Source organism: Misgurnus anguillicaudatus, chromosome 3 (assembly GCF_027580225.2).
Source record: "Misgurnus anguillicaudatus chromosome 3, ASM2758022v2, whole genome shotgun sequence".
Classification (NCBI taxonomy): Eukaryota; Metazoa; Chordata; class Actinopteri; order Cypriniformes; family Cobitidae; genus Misgurnus; species Misgurnus anguillicaudatus.
Window position 1 is genome coordinate 17,783,674 of NC_073339.2, and position 24,376 is coordinate 17,808,049.

Consider the following 24,376-nt stretch of genomic DNA (forward strand, 5'->3'; position numbering starts at 1 on the left):
AATCAGTGTGTGAAATTACTACATTTTCTGAGTGTACTTTAAGTAAATAAAGTGTATTTTGTGCACTTTTTTAGGGAGGAATTAAAATCAGTCAATGAAAAACTTTGCTCAACTTTCCTGTAGTGACCACTAGATGGCAGCAAGGGTCTTACACAAATATGAGATTTTCCAAACATTCCCATACCAAAAAATGCATAAATACATAATTCATAATATACCCAAACACTTTTCTTTTGAGGACCTGAGTGAGTTCTTTGTATTACTCGGCATTAATAAAAGGGAGAGTTATGGTATTGGTATTCACAATAAAGCACCATGACCTCTTCAATGATAAATCACTGCACAGTCCCTCATAGTAGGTGTGGGTGCTAAATCTTTTATCATAAGAATATCAAAAATTGTCTTACAGATTTGTGTTCTTAATATTTTATGTTGTTCATCATAGTTTTGCGGCTATTACATGAGTCACCATTTTTTTTCATGCAGTATGACTGCCTATCAATGATTTATAATGCATTTGTAAAGAGTTATTACTCATTAATCTTTACAAATGATTAACAAAGAACTCTTATGGTAAAGAGTTAGTTTCAGCATTCTTTAAAGACACAACCTGTTTAGGGAGATGTTTTATTTCATTGGCAGAGCTTACAACATTGCATATTATTTTCAATAATAGTTTTCTAAATTATATAGCAAAACTAAATCAAGAGTCAATACACACAAACTGAGAATGTGAGAATGCTTATCAACAATGTGGAAAACTTTAGGAGTTATGAATTTACACAGTTATTTAATGAATAACAAATTAAACAATGCATGACCATGATGTGTATTAATACCTGTATCAGTTCCTCTGATGTTTTACATAGGTACATAGTTTAATTCGGTGAAACCAATGAAAAGAATCGGCTGTTTTTACATTAAATATTTGTATAGCAGGTGTAAGGTGTGATTTTTAAAGGGAAAGTGTAATATAGGTGAAAGTCTTACTGCTTTGGAGTCACGTTTTTTCAGCGATAGCGAAATCTACACTGCAAAAAATGACCCTCTCACCCAGCACCCCTGTCTTGTTTTCAGCAGAAATATCTAAAAATTCTTAAATCAAGATGCTTTTTCTTGATGAGCAAAATGACCCAAGCAAATAAGTCTAGCCTCAAGACAAACAACATACAATTCAAGTGAAACTGTCCCCAAAACAAGCAAAATTATCTGCCAATGGGGTGAGAAAAAAATTGTGAAATAAGATTTCTTTTTTCTTAAACACTTAATTCAAGTAAAAATTTCTCACCCCATTGGCAGTTATTTGTGCCTGTTTTAAGCACAAATTCACTTAAATTGTATATTTTTTGTCTAAAAACTAGTATTATTTTCTAAGGTCATTTTGCTCATCAAGAAAATACATCTTGATTTAGGAATTTTTAGATATTTCTACTGAAAACAAGACAAAAATACTAAGAAAGTCATTTTTTTGCAGTGTAGTATAGTATGTTAGTATCATCTTAAAAAAAAAATGCAATATTAGTTTCCTTTTACCACACAAAGTAAACAATTAAGTTGCAAAGCAACAGATACATAGAATATGACACAAAGTAGCATCTGCTAAATATGGTGTCCGTGTTAGGTATTTCTATTGTGTTATTTGCAAATATACTTTTTATAGAAGTGAAACATGTCCCCACGTTTCCCACTTTATCCACAGCCACTACCTGCACCTCCGGAGAACAGCAGGAAGCATTGTAGAAAGCTACGGTCACATTGGTGCCGTTCTCACTCATCACCTGACTTGTACTGAGAGAGCCGTTACCGATGTTTATGAACACTCTGGCTATGCCTGTACCATTACCATCCGTCAAATAGGCAGAGAGTTCCCATGATGCACTGCTGCACTCCACAGGGCAGTCAGCTTTAATGCGCACTACCTGACACACAGGTCTCGTGAAATCAGTTACCTGGACACAAAAATAACAAGAAAATAATAAACGGCACAATTCCAAGAGGCTCATGGCATCATGGTGCTTGGTCTCTAATAATTCAGGTTAATGATCAAATTAGAGAAAATGTTTAAGTTAAAGTTTGGTTATTAATGCTGTTTATTACTGATATTACAAGTACCTTAGCCATAACAGCCAGTCTCAGTGTCACGTAATTCGAGTCAGTGGACCCTGGACCTACTGCCGTAATAGTGAGTGTGACATCAGAGCCTGATTCTGTGTCAGAGGGGGCGATCAGTGTTAGGGTCCCCTGAGCGCTGCCCCCTTCCTCAAGGCTTAAGGACCCGGGGACAGATACGTTGAAGTTGCGGTCAGTCCTGGCTTGGATAGTGTAGTTGCCCCCTGCTGCATTAGTTGCCAGTGTAAAACTCAGACTGAAAGGGTTTCCAGGTTCTACAATGCCAATTGATTGAGCCTGAAAAAGGGATATTAAAAATATGGAAGTATTTTGTATCTCATACAGTTTTAAAGAGGGTTTGGCTATTCAATACTAGACATAATCTCTAATTTAAAAGTACATTTGAAGAGCTCAGATGAAAAATCTGCAAGTTATATTTCGAGTTTACCTTTATGGCAACTATTGAGCCTCTTAATTGGGTGGGTGACTGCCTCTGGAATCGGCCAGGTGAGGATGAGTTACTCAACAGTCCTTTCATTTGGACCACAAATGCACCCTCTGGGATTCTTTGTAAGTGAACCAGAAAGGTCAACCCACCCACTGCTGTGATGGTACCATTAACAGTGTCTGATCCCGAAACTTCGGCTAGAAACACGTCGGTCAATGTCACTGAGTCTTCTCCGGTCACAGACAGAAACAAAGTGGAATTCTCACCTAATTACAAGAAACACAACACCCTCTTTGTTTATTTATGTCTTTATCTAGTGTCCACATTGATGATATTAAAACATAAAAAATATCATTAATTTGCTTTACATGTGGCTAATAATGATCAAGAAACACAATAGTGTACCAGTGAGAGGACGGTTGTCTTTGGGTGTAAGGTCACCTCGCTCAGACTGCTCCAGAAAGTGAAAAAGAAAGTCCACAGAACTCTGACCTAAATTAAAAGACACAAACACTAACACATTTAGTTACTGTTGCAACAGACAACCTTTTTTTTTGCAGCCTTCTTCAAAATTGGGTTTATGCACACATTGTGCAGTACTATTTGTTTTAAGAAACAAATAATCAGCATGACACAATGACAATAGTGAGTCAATGGCATACTCTCTTACCAATGACTTTTATGCTGTAGTAGCTTGTAGCATTAATGCTAATGCTCCAATCCCCAGTAGGAATATCAGAGTTGAGTTTTACTCTCCACAGATTTCCCACTGTCTGGATGCTACCCAGAGGGCCATCTGTCTCTGAACCAGACTGTGACACACCTGAATAACAGATGAAACTCAGATCAATTTTGACAACAACTGTCTGCAATGTGAGTTATTTGATATGCTTTTACCCAAATCATACTTTAAACAAACATTGCAGCCTTTCCTGATACTTTGGGAATACGAGATGGCACTTCACAAGCCATTTAAAGTCAATAGAATGTTTATGTGACAAGCAGAGTTTTTAGAAACTATCTAAATAATACAAATTTTCCCTATATAATACAGTTGAAGTTCAAATTTCATTTTTTGAGATAGTGTTGACCTGTTTTTTACATTGATATGCAACTTTTCGATTGCTAAATAAGCTCAAAATATTGTTTTCTCTCACAAACACATCAGTTCACTGTAGTACTGTAGACATATATTAATCCACTGGAGTCATGTGGATTATTTTAATGATGAATGGATTTGAGTTTTGGAATATTTTGAGTTCCATATAAGAAGATACATGTAATGTGACAGCATTTTAATATAATATTATTTGTTTGTGTTTTACTGACATTTCTGAATTTTCTACCTCACCGGTCAGTGTTTAATCCAGTTAAACACTGACCGGTGTAAACAGAGGTGTAAACAGTTAAAGGACAATTTCGGTATTTTACAGTTAAAGGCCTGTTTTCGGTTTTGACTGAAATTTGGACATATGATCGTGGCCCGAGAATTTTCGGTTTCTGTTGTAGCACCCCCACCTTTACAATGGCTGCAAAGGTGCACTGGAACAATCCTTCCAAAAATGCATTAAACTTTCGTTTACAAAGACGTGAAACTAACCAAGTGCTCACACAAAAATCACTGCAAAAGATGCTTTCCAACAGGTGTTTTAGCATTCGTTGTAAACTTGTGGACCTATTTTTCCAAACGCCTCACACCCGTACATTTTTCCGTTGAATAGACACTCCAGCCCAGTTGGTGGCGATAATCCACCTTTGCCAATTGCAGGAATACAAACAACGTTCCCGGCGCGGAGTTATACAGTACCTCACAGCACATCTAATACAAGTCAATGGAGTTGGACAAAAACTACGATAAAGCCTGTTGGAAAGCATCTTTTGCAACGATTTTTGTGTGAGCATATCAGTGAACACCACTGACCACTCGGTGAGTTTCACGTCTTTGTAAACAAAAGTTTAATGCATTTTAGGAAGGATTGTTCCAGTGCACCAATGCAGCCATTGTAGAGAACCGAGAACTGAACATTCTCGGACCAGCATCATATGTCCAAATTTCAGCCAAAACCGTTCTATTTCATCATAAACAATCTGAAAACAGGGCTTTAAGTGTAAAATACCGAACTTGTCCTTTAAAATTATGGGGCTGAACATTCTCTTCATCTCGCCTCACCTGTGGGACTGTAGAGAGTAAAAACTGGTGAAACCCCAGTGATGTACAAAGTCACATTGGACAGAGATGAATCCAGCACAAAAGAAAAGTTTTCTGCCTTGGCCGGGCTTCTCATCACCTGAAGAACTGTCGCCTTTATGAAACACATCAATTGTTCAATATGCTGCAATTCTTCACACCAAAAAGGGCTTATATTTAATCTAAAAAAATTCACAAGATATGGCCGGGTGAGCGCCAGATTCATGTGCAAATGAAGGTGGAATTAATGAGAGTGAAACTCTATTTTTTAACTGTATAGCTGTATAAAAAAATTGGTTCAACTTAAAAAATGGTCAATTCAACTTAAAAATATTGGTTGACATAATTTTTTTTAGTTAACTAATATCTTTAAGTGAAATCAATTTAAACCAGGTAGCTTAGTGTTTTTTTAAGTTGAAGCAATAATTTTTTACAGTGTAGCTGCAACTTATCACTTTTAACCCCTAGCCCTGGCAGTTGTCGAATAATGAATAAAACTCTCAATTATTTGTTGTGTTTACAAGAAAAAATTGCTAAGTAATGCTTTTCATACATACCAAAAATGTATGGGTCTAGAGTGCGGGTTTGATGGGGATACAAAATTATTTTAAATATTTTTTTAGTGAAGCATTCCTGTTAGTCATTGTAAGAACATACCATGGCTGAGGTAGATGCATCTGTAATGACTGTAGTGGCCAGAGACAGTGTACTCTTAGTGACCTCTATGGCCTGTCCACCAGAAACATGGGCCAGGTCTCTGTACAGCTGTACTTCTGGCTGAGACATTGCTCTTGATAAAGTACGCTGAGATTCCAGGACGCCCCTTTTTCTACGGGATGAGAAGCGGTTAGTCAACATGAAAGTGACCTGGTTGATAAGGAGAGATCAGAGTAATTACAACATTTCCAGCTGTGGAACATGGACAAAGTGTTATTGGTTGTTCAGCAGGCACTCACTCTTGATCTGGTGCTTTCAATCATGGCCTCAATTGTGCCCTGTAGTTCTGAGTCCTTTGCTGAAGCATCAGTGAAAACAAAAATGTCTGAAGATGGAGGAGCTCCTGCAAGTGCCAACTAAGATCCAAAAAATACACAGGAAGTTTTAGCATTATAACACTGTCAAATAGTTTGGTGCAATAGCCAGCTGAGAGATGCATATTAATGTCTTCTAAACTTTGGTGAAGAGATTACTTTAGTTAGTAGTGTGAGTAGATTGTTTCATGAAGTCCAGGGGCCTCATTTATAAAAGTGCGGCGTGGGAACTATCCTACATTTAATCTAAGACCATTTCTGAAATGATCGTATGTCTGATTCAGAGAAAAGGAGCGTACACACAAAAAACGTTTGTACGCCCCTTTTTCCAGATGTGCGGTTTATAACAAATGATCTTGAAATTGTTCGCAGCTAAATGCTCTTAGAGCTCCGCCTTGTAAACGCCCCTAATTTAATTCATTAGCATATAAATATTAAATTTCAAAGGCCAAATTCTCTGACTGCTACAATGGCGAGTGGTAAGAAAACATATTTGTTGTGGTTTGCTTAAGTTTTTAATATTTCTAAATTCTAACATGGAAACTTTATTGACATCACTCAAGTTAAGGCGATTATTAGTGGATCTTTCAATTCACGGGTTTCATTTAAATATAGTTTTACACGTAGGCTAAACGTAATATTTGTGTCTTTAAAGTTTTGTTTCAGTTTGCCATGCCTCCTGCGCGGCGGTGTTAAAATAAGATATTTTCGACTTTAAAATTCAAAGATCGTATCTTAAACTGTCGGAATATATTCCATATGGATTTATCTGGATTTACAGATGTTTAACATTAAAATCGATGCATGGGAATAATTTATATAAATTTTTGAAATACCCATCACTCTTAAATGTCGCATGTCCCTTATTGATACATTGAGGTTTCACAATTTAGTTCCTTTCACGACGTTTTAATCATTAAATTCGATCGGTTTTACTTTTATTCAATAAAGCACATGTTCTGTAACATTTACGTGTGCGTTAAACACCGCGAAACAATTTTGGTATATTTTTAAATATTTTTTGAAAAGATGACGAACTACAAAATCGTTTCCTGAACATATAGCTTGGGCGCCATCTTTTTGCATTAGAATAGGCCTACATTTTAAAATATCAAAATAGGCCAATATATTTTGTTTTAAAATATATTCTAAAACCTGGTTAAATTATTTTGGAGCAGCCTAGTAGGCCTTCTCCACAGTTCATTCTTGTTCATTTTCTGTGTGCATCATTGTTGCATGTTTTTATGTTTCTATTCCGAATAAACAAACAGCGCAGTTTACACGCTTCGTCCTTGTTGCATTAGTTCATTAAGATAATTCTAAACAGATTTCTGTAATTCAAACAACTCTTAATTGTAGTTGAGAACGTCACGGCGCACTATTAAAACATTGTCGGTAATGTGTCGGTCGGGCCGGGCTCGGACACAACGTGCAGAAGCTTCGGTTATGTTTTTTTGTGCCCGGTCTAAGCTCTTATACAGATGATGTTGACGCTGTAAAAGTTTCGAATATTTATTTATTTTTTATCAAACATATTCAACCCTTTTTTTACATTAGCCATGGGATGAAAGAGAAAAATAATTAAATAAAAACATGGAAATGCTGACATACATCAATACATTTAGCAGCTTTCTTGTTTATCAGATTATTAATAGATTTTAGGTAGCTTATTGCTAACTTCTAATAAAAAAATACGGAATAATGGTTTATAATCACCATATTTACATTTATTTATAATAAACGTTGCAAACAAAAGTGACACATTAATCAAATAATATTTCTTATGTAATAAGATATCATAAGAGAAAAAAACTAATTAAATATTTTCCAAACAAAGTCTTAAGCAAAATATATGAAATATATGAATTCTAACAAAAGAGGGCAAATCTAACCATTTTTTATTTTTATTTTTTTGAATAAGGACAACTCCAAAACAAATGAAAAAATGTTTCTGTATGTTGACCACAAAAGGTACAAAACAAAAAGTTTCGAATATGCCTACCTGCAATACTGCAATATTGCCACAAGGAAACGTGCGTACGTCAAGTCGGAACCTGACGTGGAGGTAAGTACTTTTCCACGTCAAAGACAAGTTTTATAAATCTGAGCGTTTGAGTGGATTTGAGCGTACGCACGGTCTAAGATCAAGTCTGTGCGTAAAAACGCTTTATAAATGAGGCCCCAGTAGTGCTGAATACGTGTAAAAAACATTTAGCTTACAATTACACATAACTATATCCTACACAGAGCCACTAGGCTCTCCTGGTTTTGCCAAGTGGTTGATTGTTGACCCTGGGACATCATTTCCCATTATGTTGACCCTGAGACATCATGAGACATCATCAACCAATCAGATTTCAGAAAACAGTTTACAGTTTGTTTCAAGTTTAAGCTTACAACCTGGATTAGCTGTTTCTAGACCATTGTTTTTCCAGCCTAATCTCACAAATTTCCTTGTTATAGTCACAGAATATTTTGCTCATTTATCCGTGTCATTGTCACAGATCACCACATTTTTCCGTGTCCGTACCACAGACTTTCTTTTCTGTGTCAGTTTCACGTATTGGTTATTTAATTGTTTTTCCTATTTTCTTACCATTGTTGCTTGGGTTTGGGGTTAGAATGACTTTCTGTTACATAAAATGACATCCTAACCCAAATCCAACTCTAACCTTACGTCAGGCGACAATTTTGTTTAAAAATCTAACCCCAAACCCAAGCGATAATGATTTAAAAATAGGAAAAACAATTGAGTAACCAACACGTGAAACTGACACGGAAAAAGAATGTCTGTGGTTCGGACAATGACACGAATAAATGAGCAAAATATTCTATGACTATACCACAGAAATTTGTGAGATCAGGTTGTGTGTTTCACGCATCATTTCCCTCTAATTGTAGGCTTGAGTTAGGGTTGGGTTTTGGTATGGGTTTAGGTTTGATAAAAACAAATTAGGTAAAGCATTAACACTGTCAAACACATACCAGCAGTCCTGAGAAGCACATCTCTGGGAAGTCACCCCCACTAGATGCTGAAAGAGACCCGATTCGCTTTTTGAAAATATCAGCACTCTCAGTCCTTATGAGAGGTCCAAAACCTGTACAAGACACACACACACACACACACACACACACACACACACACACACACACACACACACACACACACACACACACACACACACGCACGAGCACACATAAATATACAGTAAAGACCCAGAAATATAAAGGACTAAAAGAACAAAAGGTCTACCTGGGTCATGAAATGGGACTAGAATATATTCTGAAGGTTCATCTGGTGTTCCTCTCCTGCTGTCTATGATATTGAAGGACGCTCTCTTGGCCACTTCGATGTCATTAGACATACTGCCTGTGGTGTCAATCACAAAAGCCAGCAATGAGGTCCGACTGAGACCCATTAATCTGACATGGACAGATAGACAAGAAATAGTTGATAGCCCCTAATTTCATTCAGGACATTAGGGGAAAAAATAGTTTTTAGTATTCTTAGAATCTTGGCTGGGTGTGTATGGTACAGCAGCTTTTTAACCAAATGGCCTAGACACAAAATGGTGCCCAGTAAGCAATAGCTATCATTCCACTGTCCAGGTTAAAGGATTATTCCACTTTCATAAAAAATCTTGATAATTTACTCACCCCTTTGTTCAGTCGAAAAGAAACTAACTCCTTTAAGGAAAACATTCCAGGACTTTTCTCCATATAGTGGACTTTAGTGGACCTCAACGGTTTGCAGCTTCAACGCAGCTCCAAAGGGCTCCAAACCATCCCAACAGAGGCACAAGGATCTTATCTAGCGAAACGATCGTCATTTTCACCAGAAAAAAGTACTTTTAAACCACAACTTCTCGTCTTGCACTAGTCATGTGACGCGTCAGCACGACCTTACATATAACGTAATCACGTTGAAAGGTCACACATTACATATGTGAAACGCACACTTGCGGACCATTTTAAACAATAAACTGACACAAAGACATTAATAAGAATCATTCCACAATACAACAACGTTGGAACGGTCCTCCTTCTCCACACTTGTAAACACTGTAGCGGTAGTTTTGCATATGTTGCGCATCACAAGGCTAGGGCAAGACGAGAAGTTGTGGTTAAAAAGTACTTTTAACTTTTTTGCTAAAATGCAGATCGTTTCCCTAGATAAGACCCTTAAGCCTCGGTTAGGATTGTTTATAGCCCTTTGAAGCTGCATTGAAACTGTAAACTGTTGAGGTCCACTAAAGTCCGCTATAAACCTTTTGCGAGTCGACGTAACAGTTACATCACGCGCGCAATGTGGTGGCAGAAAAACAGTGGAAATGAATTAGACACGAGTGAAACAAACAATATAACTCACTAGAAAATGGCTTGTTGTGCTGTTGAGTGTCAGAATAGGAATGCCAAAATAGATTACCTTCATTTTTATAGTATACCGTCGTCGAAGACACCATTTGAAGATAAATGTATGTGTTTATGGTTGCAATAAGCCCTCAACCGGACAGACTGGAATGATGAAATCAATTGTAAATCTTTTAATAATTAGAATAGAAAATAATTAGAGAAGAATTAGAGAAGACTTCAGTTCGAAGTCTGTCCCCTCTATGTGTCTCTTATAGCGTTTATTACGTTACGTTTATAATTTATTTAGAAAGATTAAAGATTTGAATGAGTTCATAATATCAGTAATATTACCATTTATTAAAGTTTTCATTTTTTTTTGTTTTCTATTACTTCTTTTTACCTTCTATCTTAGCCTATGTCTTCTTCCTGTTTGTTCTAAATTATGATGTTTACTAATAAATATATAAACATAGCACACACGATGTAAAGTGTTAATAATATATAAACAGGCCTATACAAATTCATTATATGTAAACATAATCGTTTTAGAACAAACACGTAGGCTATAAATATAAGGAAGAATTTACCAATAAAGAACAATCCATACACATTACATACATGCACATATTACTAGCCAAGCCATTTAAACTTTTTTTTTTTTTTAAATAAACGTAACTTGGTGAAAACATTATAAGAAACATTACACTTAAGGGAAATATAGGGGAAACAGACTTCTACAGAACACTGGATCCATAAAAATCACAGTTTAACGCTAAATCACTTTACACCATTATTGCAGAGCTGTCACTTTCTGCCACCAGTTGGGCTCCGCCCACAAAAAAAGTCATCTCTGTTTTGCAAACACGCAAAAGGTCTATATGGAGAAAAATCCTGGAATGATTTTCTCAAAAACGTAATTTATTTTCGACTGAACAAAGAAAGAAATAAACATAGCATTTAGCCTAGCCCCATTCATTCCCACGGCCCCAAACAGGGATGAATCCAGAAGCCACCAAACACTTCCATGTTTTCCTATTTAAAGACTCTTAAATGAGTAGTTACACGAGTAAGTATGGTGGCACAAAATAAAACTTTTGTTTGGAGCAATAGGAATGAATAGGGCTAGGCTAAATGCTAACACATTTACAAAGCGCTGTACAAAGATTAAAAGTGCACGCATTGGAAAAATATGTATTCATTCACCTAAGTTGAGGTAAGGACATAAGTAAAATATAGAAAAACGGTGGTGTTTTCCTTTAAACAAAAACTTTCAATGGTATTTTCAACATCTTGAAATATACTTTATACCATTCTATTTCACTATTTAATGAATTCCAAAGAGGATTAAAGCCAATATCTTTCTAAATCTTTATGTAAAATATCTGTGTTCTCATACCCAAGAAAGGCCTGGTTGCCTGCAGCCAGTCTGATGTCCTCCAACAGTTCCATGGTAGCGTTTATCGCCAGATCAGCAGCACGGTAGTGATAGGAACCATGACTTGAGCTTATCTGATCTTTATTGATACCCCCAACAGGTTCTCTCGTACTCGTCCTGTCAGAACTACCCCCATGACTGCACTTGCCTGAGAAGAAGTTGAGATCAATCAATGTATAACGTTAAAGATGAGTGTTGTGCATGCTATGACAGTTTTAATACCTGCAGGTTTTGCGGAAGAGAAAAGGCTGAAATATCCTGAGGTTAGTTTTTTCTGGAGCAATATTTCGGGGAGAATGTTTTCACTACAGTTTTGCCCAATGCAGTTTCTGCATGTCTGTGTATCAGGACCTGGACATGTAGATATAAGAAACCAGTGTAAGAGTTTACACAGAATTCACACTGGCAAACTAAGTTCTGTAAACATATAAATTAAAAATGTTTGTTATAGTTCACTGAGGAATTTAAATGAATGCTTGTTTCACAATACCTGCAAGGTTGTTGAGAGGTAAATCGGGTCTGGTTAGGTTGCTTAAAGGAACAGTGTTTCCCATTTCCACCCAGTTACTGTGGCTATAGAAATCCTGCACACAAACACATACATATTCACAATGGCGCATAGGATCCAACAACGGAGTGTCCACTTGGTAAAAAAGTATAGGATATTTAAAATCGAATCAGCCTTTTTATCTGGGAACCCTGGTGAAAAAATAGTATGCTAAATATATTTAATTTTGATATACTTAAGTATACTTGCAGTCACACTAATGACCAGTATACTTAAAGTGTGCTATTGGTTAGTGTATTTAAAGAGTGCTATTTTGGAACAATTAATTTTGTACTTAATATATTTTAGTTGTATATTAATTGTAACAAAGTACAACTTTAAGTGTATTTAGTGTACTTTTGTGTGCTAAAGTGGAACAACTTTAAGTGTATTTAGTACAATTTAAGTACATGACTGTTTTTGTGCTAAATTCATGCTTGATAAGTGAATTTAGAGTGTGTTTTATTTATGTTAGGAGTACATTACAAATGTATTATGAGTGTCTTGCAAACATACAATCAGTATACCTTAAATAGACTGTTTGCATACATTCTATATATTTTTGGCCAATCCAAAATTCTAAAAACTGCCCTGGTGAAAAATGAATATGCCAAGTACATTACATTTTGTATACTTTTACATACCTGCAGCTAGATTAGTAATGAGTATACTTCAAGTGCGTTAATAATTAGTTAACTTAAAGAGTGCTATTTTGGGAATAGATTACTTGCTGGTAACATAACCAAAATAATTTTTTCCAAATAAATAAAAGCTGATTAAAACAGTCAAAAACAATTCATTTTAAATATATTTAAAATATAGTTTTATTCACAGCATTCAAAGTGTACAGTATTTGCCTAAAAATTGAACAATTACTCATTGAAGAATGTCAAGACGATTAAGTTTACAACGTCTTTCTCTCCCAAGTTAACTTTAGTCTGGCAGATTTTGGTTCAGCCTTAGGAAATCTGAAAATAGACAATAAGCTCAATTAAAAAGTGTTTAATTATAAAACATTACATTTATTTAAGACTTACCGTATTAAATCTATAGTTTACTGGCAGAGATTGTATAGCAGATATATTTTTACCTAAACTAGAGCTTGACTAAAATGTCATCATATATATTAAGGGGCGGTTTCCCAGACAGGAATTAGACTAGTCCTAGACTAAAATAAATGTAAGAGCTGTCCAAACTGAAAACAACTTGCTCTGACATATCTTAAAATACATCAGTTCCCTTTGTTTTACATCGTAATGCACATAAGTAATGTTTTTAGTAAGGCATGTTTGTTAAAACTATCCTAATTAAACTAAGGTCTAGTCCTGGATAAAGCTAATCCCTGTCCGGGAAACCACCCCTAAGAGTTTTCATTATAATGACTTGCCTATATGGGCTGCAAAATCCTCCTTACATAAAATACTTCAGCTCCTAAAGAAAGATTTTATTGTATTAAATTTAAATGTAAAACTTGTCAGAAAGAAAATGCAACAAGCAGACAATTGGGTGGTTTCCTGTAAAGGGATTAGTTTAAAACAGGACTAGGCCTTAGTTTAATTAAGAAATATAACTAGTTTAAAAAAACATGCCTTAATAAAAACATTACCTGTGTGCATTTTGAGGCAAAACAAAGGACACTGGTGTATTTTAAGATATGTCAGTGCAAGTTGTTTTCAGTTTGGACAGCTCTTACATTTATTTTAGTCTAGGACTAGTCTAATCCCTGTCCGGGAAACCGCCTCAATATGTATATAACGTTATCTAAACTGAAGCTTGATTTACTACTACGAATGAATTATTATATCTTAAGAGTTTAAAATGACTTACCATTAGCTGCAAAGTCCTCCCTACAAATGTCTTTGAAAAACTTTAGCTTCTGAGGAAAGAATGCAGCATCATTAATACTAAATACAGTTAGGTAAAAGCCTTACAACCTCTAAACAGTCAACAAATGGTTAACTTTCACGCTACATTAAAAAACAGATGTTCTGACGCTACCTTTTTTCATTAACATATACATACACACCAATACATATATTTAACAAAACAATCGGGTGTACTAATTCGATATAACTGGCTAACAGTGCTATCTTTCAAACCTTAAACATTAGCTATAAGCTAAGCTAAGCTACACAGCAGCTTATCACTAATAGCGAGTTAGACACCGCGTTATTGACAACATTTCGCATTCGAAATATGATAGTCTACTGATAAACTTCAGAATGGTCAAACGATAATCAAATATATTAATTTTAAGATATTTTAACGTACCTTGGGACTGAATCCGTCTGTCTTGAACGACTGGTTAAAATCAAAATACGTGCGTCGTGACGTCATCCCACACGTCAGATGCATTATTCAAATCTCAGAATTCACTTTTCTCTGAAATGCATTTACAAAAACTGTTTAAGTTAATTAATGTGTACAGCTAAAAGCGGTATGCAATTGACTCAAAAACTACAAAAAAACAAACACATATTCCCCTTACGAAAATGAATGTTTTTTTTTGTGGTAAAAGTTTAGTAACCATGTTTTTTTTTTGGTGTATTGATTATTATTAGCAAAACCATGGTTATTTTGTGGTAAAACACAGTTCATTGGTTTATCCAATGCTTGATTATAGTGAAGTTAAAGTGTACCTTATTATGTTAATAGTATATTACAAATGTATACATCTACAATATAAAATGTAACAGAACATGCTCTCTCGTAATTTTAAGCCCACGTTATTTCTCCATAAAATAATTTACATTTGTACACCCCATATACTTTCAAAATGTGCTTAAAATATACTGTTTCTAAAGAATACTAAATAATGTATTTTAGAAGTATACTGTCAGTGCATTATTATAATGATAACTTTAAGCATACCGATAAAGTATACCTAAAATACATTTTAAAATAAGTTTAAATTTAGTATACTTTAAAAATTGCACAAAACTTTAAATTTAAGTATATTTTTCTAAAGTATACTTTTAGAAAATATACTAAAGTATAATTATTTTGAAGTATGTTAAAAGTTTAATTGTAAAAAATACGCGCAAATATGTTGTAAGCATACTTTAAATATGTTTAAAGAAAGTACATTACTTTGTAAGTATATTTGTAATGTACTATTGCAAAGTTAAATATACTTGAAATACAATAAAGTATATTTGTTTTTCACCAGGGAAGGTCTTTAACTTGTCCTGAATGATAAGTTAATCTACACAGTTGTGTTAATAAAACAGAACTGAAAATAAACAACTTAAAATAAAAATAAAAATGTATACATACAGTTATATTTTCAAAGTCACCCTATTATTACATACCTGTAGAGTGTGACATACACCCCCCAGTGTGACCCGGGCAGAGATATAGCTGCCCTGCTGCATGCTGAATTTAACTGAAGCCACGCCCTGAGTGATGAGGCTCCGCCCCTCTCTGAAAGCCTCATTATCTACATGATGCTTTGCACTCAGCACGAACACTGCATCTATGGCGGCATTGCTTAAATAAATTCCCAAAATAGCTCCATAAAACCTTAGTTCAGACAGGACAGAGGATGAACAAGCTTTTCGGACAGCAGATACAGTCAGTCTGTTGTCTATCTGGAGGTGAGAAACAAAATGTAAATGTGACACCTTTTGTGTGTCACTTCTTAAAATTCTGTATAATTTGCCACCCCACTTATACAGTGTTTGGTTAAAGGAAAGCACCACCATTTTCAATATTTTACTATGGATTTACCTCAACTTAGACAAATTAATACATACATATCTTTTTTCAATGCGTACACTCAATCTTTGTACAGCGCGTTGTGAATGTGTTAGCATTAAGCCTAGCCCCATTCATTCCTTAGGATCCAAACAGGGACGAATCAAGAAGCCACCAAACACTTTCATATTCTCCCCACTCAAAGCCCGCCACATGATCAGTTACATGAGTAAGTATGGTGGCACAAAATAAAACGTGGGAATTTTTTTAAGTGAGTAAAAAATGAGAACTATATTGTATGGCGGAAGAGCACTTGGTTTGCGGCACTTCGAGTGATGATGTCTGGAGTGATGGATGTTACTGGTGCCGAGGTCAAAGTGCTGCAAACTGCAAAATTGTGTGCCACCATACTCGTGTAACTACTCATGTAATGGTCTTTAAATAGGGAAAACATGGAAGTGTTTGGTGGCTTCTAAATTTATCCCTGTTTTGATCCTAAGGAATGAATGGGGCTAGGCTAAATGCTAACACATTCACGACGCGCTGTACAAAGATTAAGTGCACACATTGAAAAGAAATAGGGATGTATTAATTTGTCTAAGATGAGGTAAGAACATTTTTAAATATTGAAAAACAGTGGTCTTTTCCTTTAATACAAAATAACAAAAATGTTTTATTTTGTTAGGTCTCACCACACAAAATATATGTATTCTTGTAAAGTTATATTATAAGTTCAATTTGTCCTTACAACCAGTGTGAAGTGTTGTCCGTCAGCAATGGCTATGTCACGGCATACTTCTGCAGTCTTGCGAAGAATGGCCATTTGAGTGATTTCTCGATGGGTGAGAGAGCCCGTAGATGAGAGGGGTGTGAAGGCTGTTGTCCAGGGGAGTGGAAAAGCCCCCCAGAACAGAATTACACCCACTACAATTAAAGAAACCATGACTGTCGACAATTTCTGGTCCTACCTGCAATTTCACACTATAAAAAACAACATTTATTTTATTTTATTTGAAGAACAACATTTGTTTCAATTGCAAAAATGTTTTATTAACAGTTGAATAAACAAGGTTAACTTAAAAAAAGCACAAATACAATGGTCTAACTGTGGGTTCACACCAGATGCGATTACAACGATTTGCGCGAGTAGATTACATACAAAGTCAAGGCAAAGACGCGATCAGACGCGTCCTCGCGTGGGGCGATGCCGTGAAAACACACGCTATTCACCTCAGGGATTTGCGAAAATATTCAACTCGAGCGAAAAAAATTTGCATGATACGAAGTTAAATCCCGCAAGTAATCTAGAGCAAGTAACGCGATGCCCAGCCCAGTCTCACGAAATCCTGCCATATAGTCACATATTTTTTAAATTCTTTTTTCGTGCTATTATCACAAATTTTTGCATTTTTTCGTGATCGTATAACGAATTCCTGTTTTCGTGTGATTATCACGTATTGGTTACTCAAATGTTTTGTCCTATTTTCTTACCATTGTCGCTTCGGTTTAGGGTTAGATTTACATAAAATGACATCCCTAACCAAAACCAACTCTTACCCTAACGCCAGGCGACATATAAAAAAATTAATCCGAAAAAATAGTATACCAATATATAAAGTGACATTCTAATGCAAGCACCAAATCTAACCCTAAACCGAAGCGACAATGGTTCAAAAACAGGAAAAAGCAGTCGAGCAACCAATACCCGACAACCACACGAAAACAGGAATTCATTTTACGATCACGAAAAAATGCGAATCAAAAAAAATACATGACTATATCACAAAGCTTTGTGAGACTGGGTAGCAGCAGTGCCGCGCGTTTGGTGTGTACATAGCATAAAGTATGTATATATCCCTAAAGCAGCCGAACTTGACTTCAAACTGGGTTTTATTGACCTTATGTTTTACTGTGAGTCAAAATCCCCCTCTGTTGGAGCTGTTTAGTTTAACTAATGATTCATATTCATCTGAGGTTTACACATTTTCCAGATTAAACATATATGAAACAACACCCTTCGCACACACCCTAACTCTTTTAACTACAAAGGTCTTCTATGTAGCCTTTGTCAAATCACTCTGAACCAATAACAAAACTGGACCAACAACATTTTAGCCACCTTAAATCATAACCTAGAGTAAAAAGAACAATCTTACACAACTTTAGGAATTTATATTCTTGGTGTTACAAAACCACAACCATGTACTATGTACTGTATGTGCATTTGTATACTGTTTATAGTCACCTAAAAGTTTATAAGTGTATATATATATATATATATATATATATATATATATATATATATATATATATATATATATATATTTATATATATATATATATATATATATATATATATATATATATATATATATATATATATATATATATATATATGGGTTCAATTTACCCTACAAAAATACAATAAATATTTTGTTTCTACTAACTGTTGTTTAGCACCATTATTATTGTACTGTACCTTCATTTGGAAATCATTGTTTAACAAAATTTTACAAATAAATATTGTAAGTACAATACAGTAGAATGTACATTAAGGGCTTATGCAATAAGAAGAATTACAGCAATCTTTTGGCTAAGAGGCAGACTGCTTGCTAATACAGTATTATTATTTTTTCACGGTTTAAACTTTATATGGCCAAATATGCCAAAAATGATATGTGAACAATATGTACATCATGAATGTAACAATCACATAAATCCATCTATCAGACAGAAATGATTACATTACCTTCCACTAGATGTTGTTTGTAGAATTCCTAACCTGACCGCAGTATCTGCTTCTAGATAGTATTTAAACAACTCCTCACATGCGATGAATGTCACAAATCCTGTTTTTGGACAGGTTAAAAAGGACTGTCAACATTACAAAAGTACATGTGATTGACTGAGAGGAGTCAGGAAATTGTGTCATTTTCCTTATTAACCACATTACACTATTATGGAACATTGAGTTGAGTCAATATTTATAATATATGAAATAAAGTTGCTGTCCAATGAATTACATTTAATAAATCCAGTGTAGAACTTGCAGCTTGTCAGTAATTAATATTTTTAAAGCAATCAAAGTTTTACAATCTTTAAAGCAATAGTATAGCCTAAAAATATTGGCACCTCTAAAAAACAGCTGTGTAATATAAATACCAAATGTTTCATATTTTCTTATATCTTCATTTGAAGAAAAACGTACGTCATCAATCAACACATATAAAACCAGAGATGTCTACTTAAATGAGAGAACAGTTTGTACAGTTGAACAGATTATGAATACATACAGTAAATATAATAAACATATACCAGGGTTTAAAACTTAATGAAGTCTGAGAACAGGTGTTAAGAATTGTGCTGTAATACCTAGAAAAGCAATAGAAGTGTAATACCTTTTTTACAATTTACAGACTAAATACAAAATATTGTACTCTTTTTACTATTTGACATTCTGTAATTTCACTAAAATGAAAAATATATAAAAGACATTCACAGTTTAATCCACATCAATGTGTCATATTTCTCGATGGGCGGGAACAGCAAGTGGCGCATCTCCCCCCATAGGATGGACCATCTCATTTCAGTTTGCTTTGTCGACTTAAGAGTCTGCAGCCTTCAAATACAGAGTCTTGCCTTCCAAGCAGGCCCAGCGCCAGGATGGCATAACGGGGAGGGGGGCTTTAATTTCTTAATTTCTAGGTATAACTTTTGTACCTTTTTTCTGAGAGTGTAGGAAAGCGATTTCCTAGAAGGAAGAGGACTTCCCATAAAGTCAACTACTGACGCAATGTCTCATTCCCATCTCTCAGAGAACCGAGGTTACTGCAGATACGTTAAGTAGTTTAATTAACATAAACTGACAATGGACAAAACAGCAATTATTAATCTAAGGTCATGTTAATTTCAACATTTACACCAACATTTTTTAAAACATTCAAAAATGCTGTAAAAACATAGCTTATGGTTAGCTCAGCTAATGCATTAACTGAAGTTAATTAACTGAACCAATACACGTTTTACCGACAAAAGAAATGTCTGTTATCTAAATCTGGTCATACCCATCATGTTTACTCTAATAAATCAAAGTTAAATTTGTCCTTACAGCCAGTGTAAATTCTTGTCCCTGAGCAGTGGCTATTTCACGGCACACTTCTGTGTCTTGTGGAGTATGGTATGGCCATCTGAGTGATTTCTCTTTGAGTAAAGGAGCCAGCAGAAAGGAGTGGTTTGAATGATGTTGCCTGGGGAGGTTCAAAGAGGGTCTCCAACAGAAATAAACACAGCCGCTACAACCAATGAAACCATTACTGTCCAGTGGTATGATTAAAAAACTCACTGTGCAAGCCTTGTGACCTTTAACAATGTTAAATACAGTAACCCGCAGCCGCATTCCTTTACAAATGAGTGACGATGCATGACCCCCAAGGAATATTTGTTCAGGTGTTTTTGAAACCATCCCGAAGTGGATGTTGAGCTGCATAGGTGTAGTGACATTGATGTTTTGACAAAGGTAAAAGTTGTAAACAGTGCTACAGTACATGGTACAGGAACCTACTGTACCTTTGATAAAAAGGTTTCAGCTCATCAGGCCCTGCATGTTTATTTAATCCAACTGGGTAAGAGCTTTATGAACATCGAAAACTGAATGAAATCAAATTTTTGTGTTAAATTACATGGAGTATCAGTTAAGGATGCAGTGAGCAGATTAGACAAAGAGCAGGAAGGTAGTTGAGACAAATAAGGAACCTGATGAAATGTTCGTTAAAACTATCCAAAATAGCGGTCTTCTCTGTTATCAGGTGGCTGTTTTGGTAATAATTTTGCTTAACGCCACATTCAGACATCCAACGACAAGCAGTAGCAGAGCGACGCGATCTCATTCATTTCAATGGAAACCGGGCGACTTCCGGCGACACAAGCGAAAGTGACCGTTGGCGACCGTATGGGCGTGTCCAGCGACGCGAGAAAGTTAAGAAAAGTTTAACTTTATGCAAATGTCGAGCGACTTTTGGGAGCGACTACCAATGAGAACAAAGCAGTGGAGTTTACGTCATCCTTCTCTCATCTTACTGGCGTGGAAGGTACTCATTTGTTTATGACAAGCAGATTTAGAAACGCCTCATTGAAAGAGACAAGCGACACACAGCGATAACGTCGCTGGCTGTCTGAACGAGGGGTAATGCTTGTTGTTTGTCGTTTTACAATCACAAATGCAGACATGATGTAAATGTTTTACTATCCTTACCTTACCAATCTGTTACTTTCTGCTCAAGCCACGCTGGCAAAGTTGATCGATTAGCTTGGTCATCTGCATTTTTTTTGGATCGGATTCGAGCTTGTATTAATAAGGTGGTAAAGACGATACTATCTCCTGTCAAGACTCTGCCTTGAAGTCTTGTTATATTTGTATTTTGTCATGGTGGCAGAGTTCTGGCAGTCCCTGGCCTTGAGTGGAGGTTCATGCCTTGTTTTTGTGTTTGGCATGTGCCTCCGGTGTCTTGTCATTTGTCTCCACCCCCTCGTCCTCCTGCTTATTGTTAATTATTACTTATTCCCATCACCTGTTCCCCGCTCGTTATCTTGTTTGGTTCATTCTATTTAATGTCAGTGTATCTTTAGTTCTGTGCAGGATCATTGTATTGTGTCGTGTTCTCGTGTTCCACGTCATTCAGAGTCTAGTTACCCAGTCAAGTTGTAGAGTAATCTGTCAGTTTCATGTCTTAATGTTGTGTACCCCCTCGTGGGTTTTTGTTTTTGTAAAAATAAAAGTTTTTTCAGTTTTTTCCCCGACACCGTCTGCTCTTGGGTTCATTTGTCCTCCAAACCTTCACAGAATGATCCTGCCAACACTGAACCCAGCGACGGTGTCGGGGTCCGTCATGTCGCCTCCAGTCAAGGTCCTGCAGCCCACTGCAGTTCGTCCAGCTTCTTGCTGGTTGACGGAGGGCAAACGCGCAGTATTCCTCAGTGCGCTTTGGAGAGCCATTGCCAGGCCGGAGCCCGCGCAGTCCGCGCAGCCAGAGCCGGAGCCCGCGCAGTCCGCGCAGCCAGAGCCGGAGCCCGCACAGTCCGCGCAGCCAGAGCCGGAGCCCGCGCAGCCAGAGCCGGAGCCCGCGCATTCCGCGCAGCCACTGCCGGAGCTGCCGACAGAGCCCGTGCCGCCGACCCGTCCCGCGCATCCCGCGCGGTCGATTCAGCCCGCGCAGTCCCAGCTGCGTCCTCGCCCCAAACCCCCGTGGACTGTCCTGTTTTAGTATCTTGTGGACTTATGTGTGTTTGATTTAGTTTTGTTTCATCTTGTTTTTGGCACCTCTTGTTAAGTTTTAGTCTGATGTGTTCTAGTCTTGTCATGTTAATTATGTCATGTTCTCTTGTCTTGTGTGTTCCCTTTTTGGCGTCCTTTGAGGGAGGGCTACTGTCAGGACTCTGCCTTGAAGTCTTGTTATATTTGTATTTTGTCATGGTGGCAGAGTTCTGGCAGTCCCTGGGGCCCGTTCTTCGTACGTTGCTAACTCAGTTAGCTGGATTTGATTGTTGATGATTTGGCATGATCTTGGATTATTTGGTTCTTCGAAGCTCATTCTAAACTTGCTGTCATAGCAACAGGTCCGTAAGCTCAAACCTGCTCGGGAGCAGGCTTATTTCATGTAAATGTCACAGGGTGACGATTGTTAGGGGCGGAACTGAAAGTTGGAGAGTTTTGTTCCGCCCGGAAGTGTTTCTGTTTAGACGGAAGATCAAGAACACCGGAACTTCCGGTAAACCCCGCAAGCGCGAAATCAGCAAATCCGCCATAGGTGCGGCTGATTTACCACAGCGGTTGCTGATTGGAGGAGACAACGGATCCGGGGAGTATAAAGAGACATTTGAAAACACAGTTAGGGGTCGATTGTTGGGGCTTTTGCTGTCGTGTGTTTGTGCTGCTGATGCATTGTGTATTCTCTTCAGGCTGTGCTGGCGTGGCTGTATTGGGACGAGGGAAAAGCATATTGCTGGAAACCTGTAACGAAATAGAGAGAGAGATCGGCATTAGAGTGAGCAACAAACCATTTTGAAGGAAACACGAGTTACTGACCTTATTGGTATGAACATTGTGCTGCGTGTGTACACGCTAACTCGTCTGCGGCTGTGGATGTGTACTGGTGGGAGAGAAAAGACTGCCAACGGTGCTAGTGAGTATAAACAACTACCTTTCGATATTGGCTGTTAACCTGTTGTATGACAAACTGTTTAGTGGGAAGAAAGACGGCCCTACCACGGAGCAGTGTGGTGGGAGTGCCGGAGGAAAGCCAGCTCGGGTGACTATAGCCTTCACTAACGTTGACCGAGTCGCATTGAACAACGCCATACCGAATTCCGGGGAAGAAGGAGAAGACGGGGTTCCCCAGTGTTCACTTATAGTGTGGTGTGGTGAGTCTATATTGTGTGGAACTTTTCACTTGAAGTGGTGCAGTGTCCTGTCTCTGCTGTGTGTGTGTATATTATTTGCCAGACCCCCGCCGTCATCTTCTGAACTGTGAACTATTCTGTGTGTCCCCGTCAGCAGCCTGTGAAGAAAGGAGAGAAAGAGAGATCGTACCTACCATAGTTATCGCGTGTTGTGTCTGCTGGAGAGGTGAGAGAGAGAGACCCTCAGCTGTGTGACACCACCCCGCTGTGCGTTGACCAGCCCCTGTGCAGGAAGAGAGCTATACCCGTGATTAGGAGTACGGTCCGCACACGCCCACGTCCCGCTGTCCCAACACTCACTTTCTTTCTGTTTTGCCTCCAGGAAGAAGAGGAGGGCGCCACGGGAACTACGAGCCAGGCTGAGGAAGCCTGAGGTACACGCCCCTCCCCTTTCCCATTGCTCTGGACCACGATCCACCTGGAGAACAGAGCGAGAAATTTAGTTTTAAACTTTCCCCTTTCCCTGCCCCTTCTTAAAGCCATTTTAATTAAATTAAATAAAAGATTATTTTTTTATACTTATCTGCACTTGTGTTGTCTGGTCATTGGGTTGGCTTTGGGGACCTCCTCGAGGTGGAAGTTAACAGGGGCGTGGCCTAGTTACATTAGTGGCCACCCCCGGCTTGTGACATAAAGAAGATTAGTTTGTACCTTTTTAAGTGGATGTGATACGGAAAGTCTGACCCAGTCGCATATTCTCCATTATATCTGCGTAAGATGCATGATTAATATATAGAGCTTTCAAATTCAACACGTAATAAAAAAGGATAGATTAATTAAATCTTTTAGCGATGTAATTTAAAAAATATATAACATAACAAATATATTTTTTCTGTACTTGTGCGACTTGTTTTTGTATAACAGGTGTTTGATTATTATTCTTAAACGAATGAGAAGACAAACATGCTGATCACATTCATTTTAAATTTGTTTGAATTTTCCTTAATAAAAACAGCAATCAATCATACCCAGAACTAATAAATGTTATGTACAATAAAGACTATTACTCAGTGTGAAATCATTTTCATTTGAATAAACTAATCTCCTATTTTAGTTTTGTCTTTAGATTGTCAAGTAGCTTACAATGTCATGCATGAAAGGGTTTTCGTTTAGT

At 37.0% G+C, this 24,376-nt stretch overlaps 1 protein-coding gene across 2 annotated transcripts; it reads right to left on the bottom strand.

Moving 5' to 3' along the window:
• Positions 1-1,456: 1,456 nt before the first annotated feature.
• Positions 1,457-20,152, bottom strand: LOC129444358 (von Willebrand factor A domain-containing protein 7). 2 transcript variants are annotated; one of them, XM_055204982.2, is made up of 17 exons: positions 19,916-20,152; positions 18,557-18,656; positions 16,556-16,788; positions 15,423-15,701; positions 12,055-12,148; positions 11,787-11,915; positions 11,526-11,712; positions 9,030-9,199; positions 8,762-8,874; positions 5,702-5,818; positions 5,403-5,612; positions 4,728-4,860; positions 3,228-3,380; positions 2,963-3,049; positions 2,558-2,823; positions 2,113-2,406; positions 1,457-1,949 (listed from the first exon to the last, which is right to left on the bottom strand). In XM_055204982.2, the coding sequence occupies exons 3-17, from the start codon at positions 16,748-16,750 to the stop codon at positions 1,530-1,532; spliced, it is 2,847 nt and encodes a 948-aa protein (XP_055060957.2). In that variant the 5' UTR covers positions 16,751-16,788; positions 18,557-18,656; positions 19,916-20,152; the 3' UTR covers positions 1,457-1,529. The 2 variants fall into 2 exon arrangements, with proteins under 2 accessions (XP_055060957.2, XP_073718597.1); XM_073862496.1 differs by lacking the exons at positions 15,423-15,701; positions 16,556-16,788; positions 18,557-18,656; positions 19,916-20,152 and adding an exon at positions 15,278-15,407 and having other exon boundaries at positions 12,055-12,254.
• Positions 20,153-24,376: the final 4,224 nt, after the last annotated feature.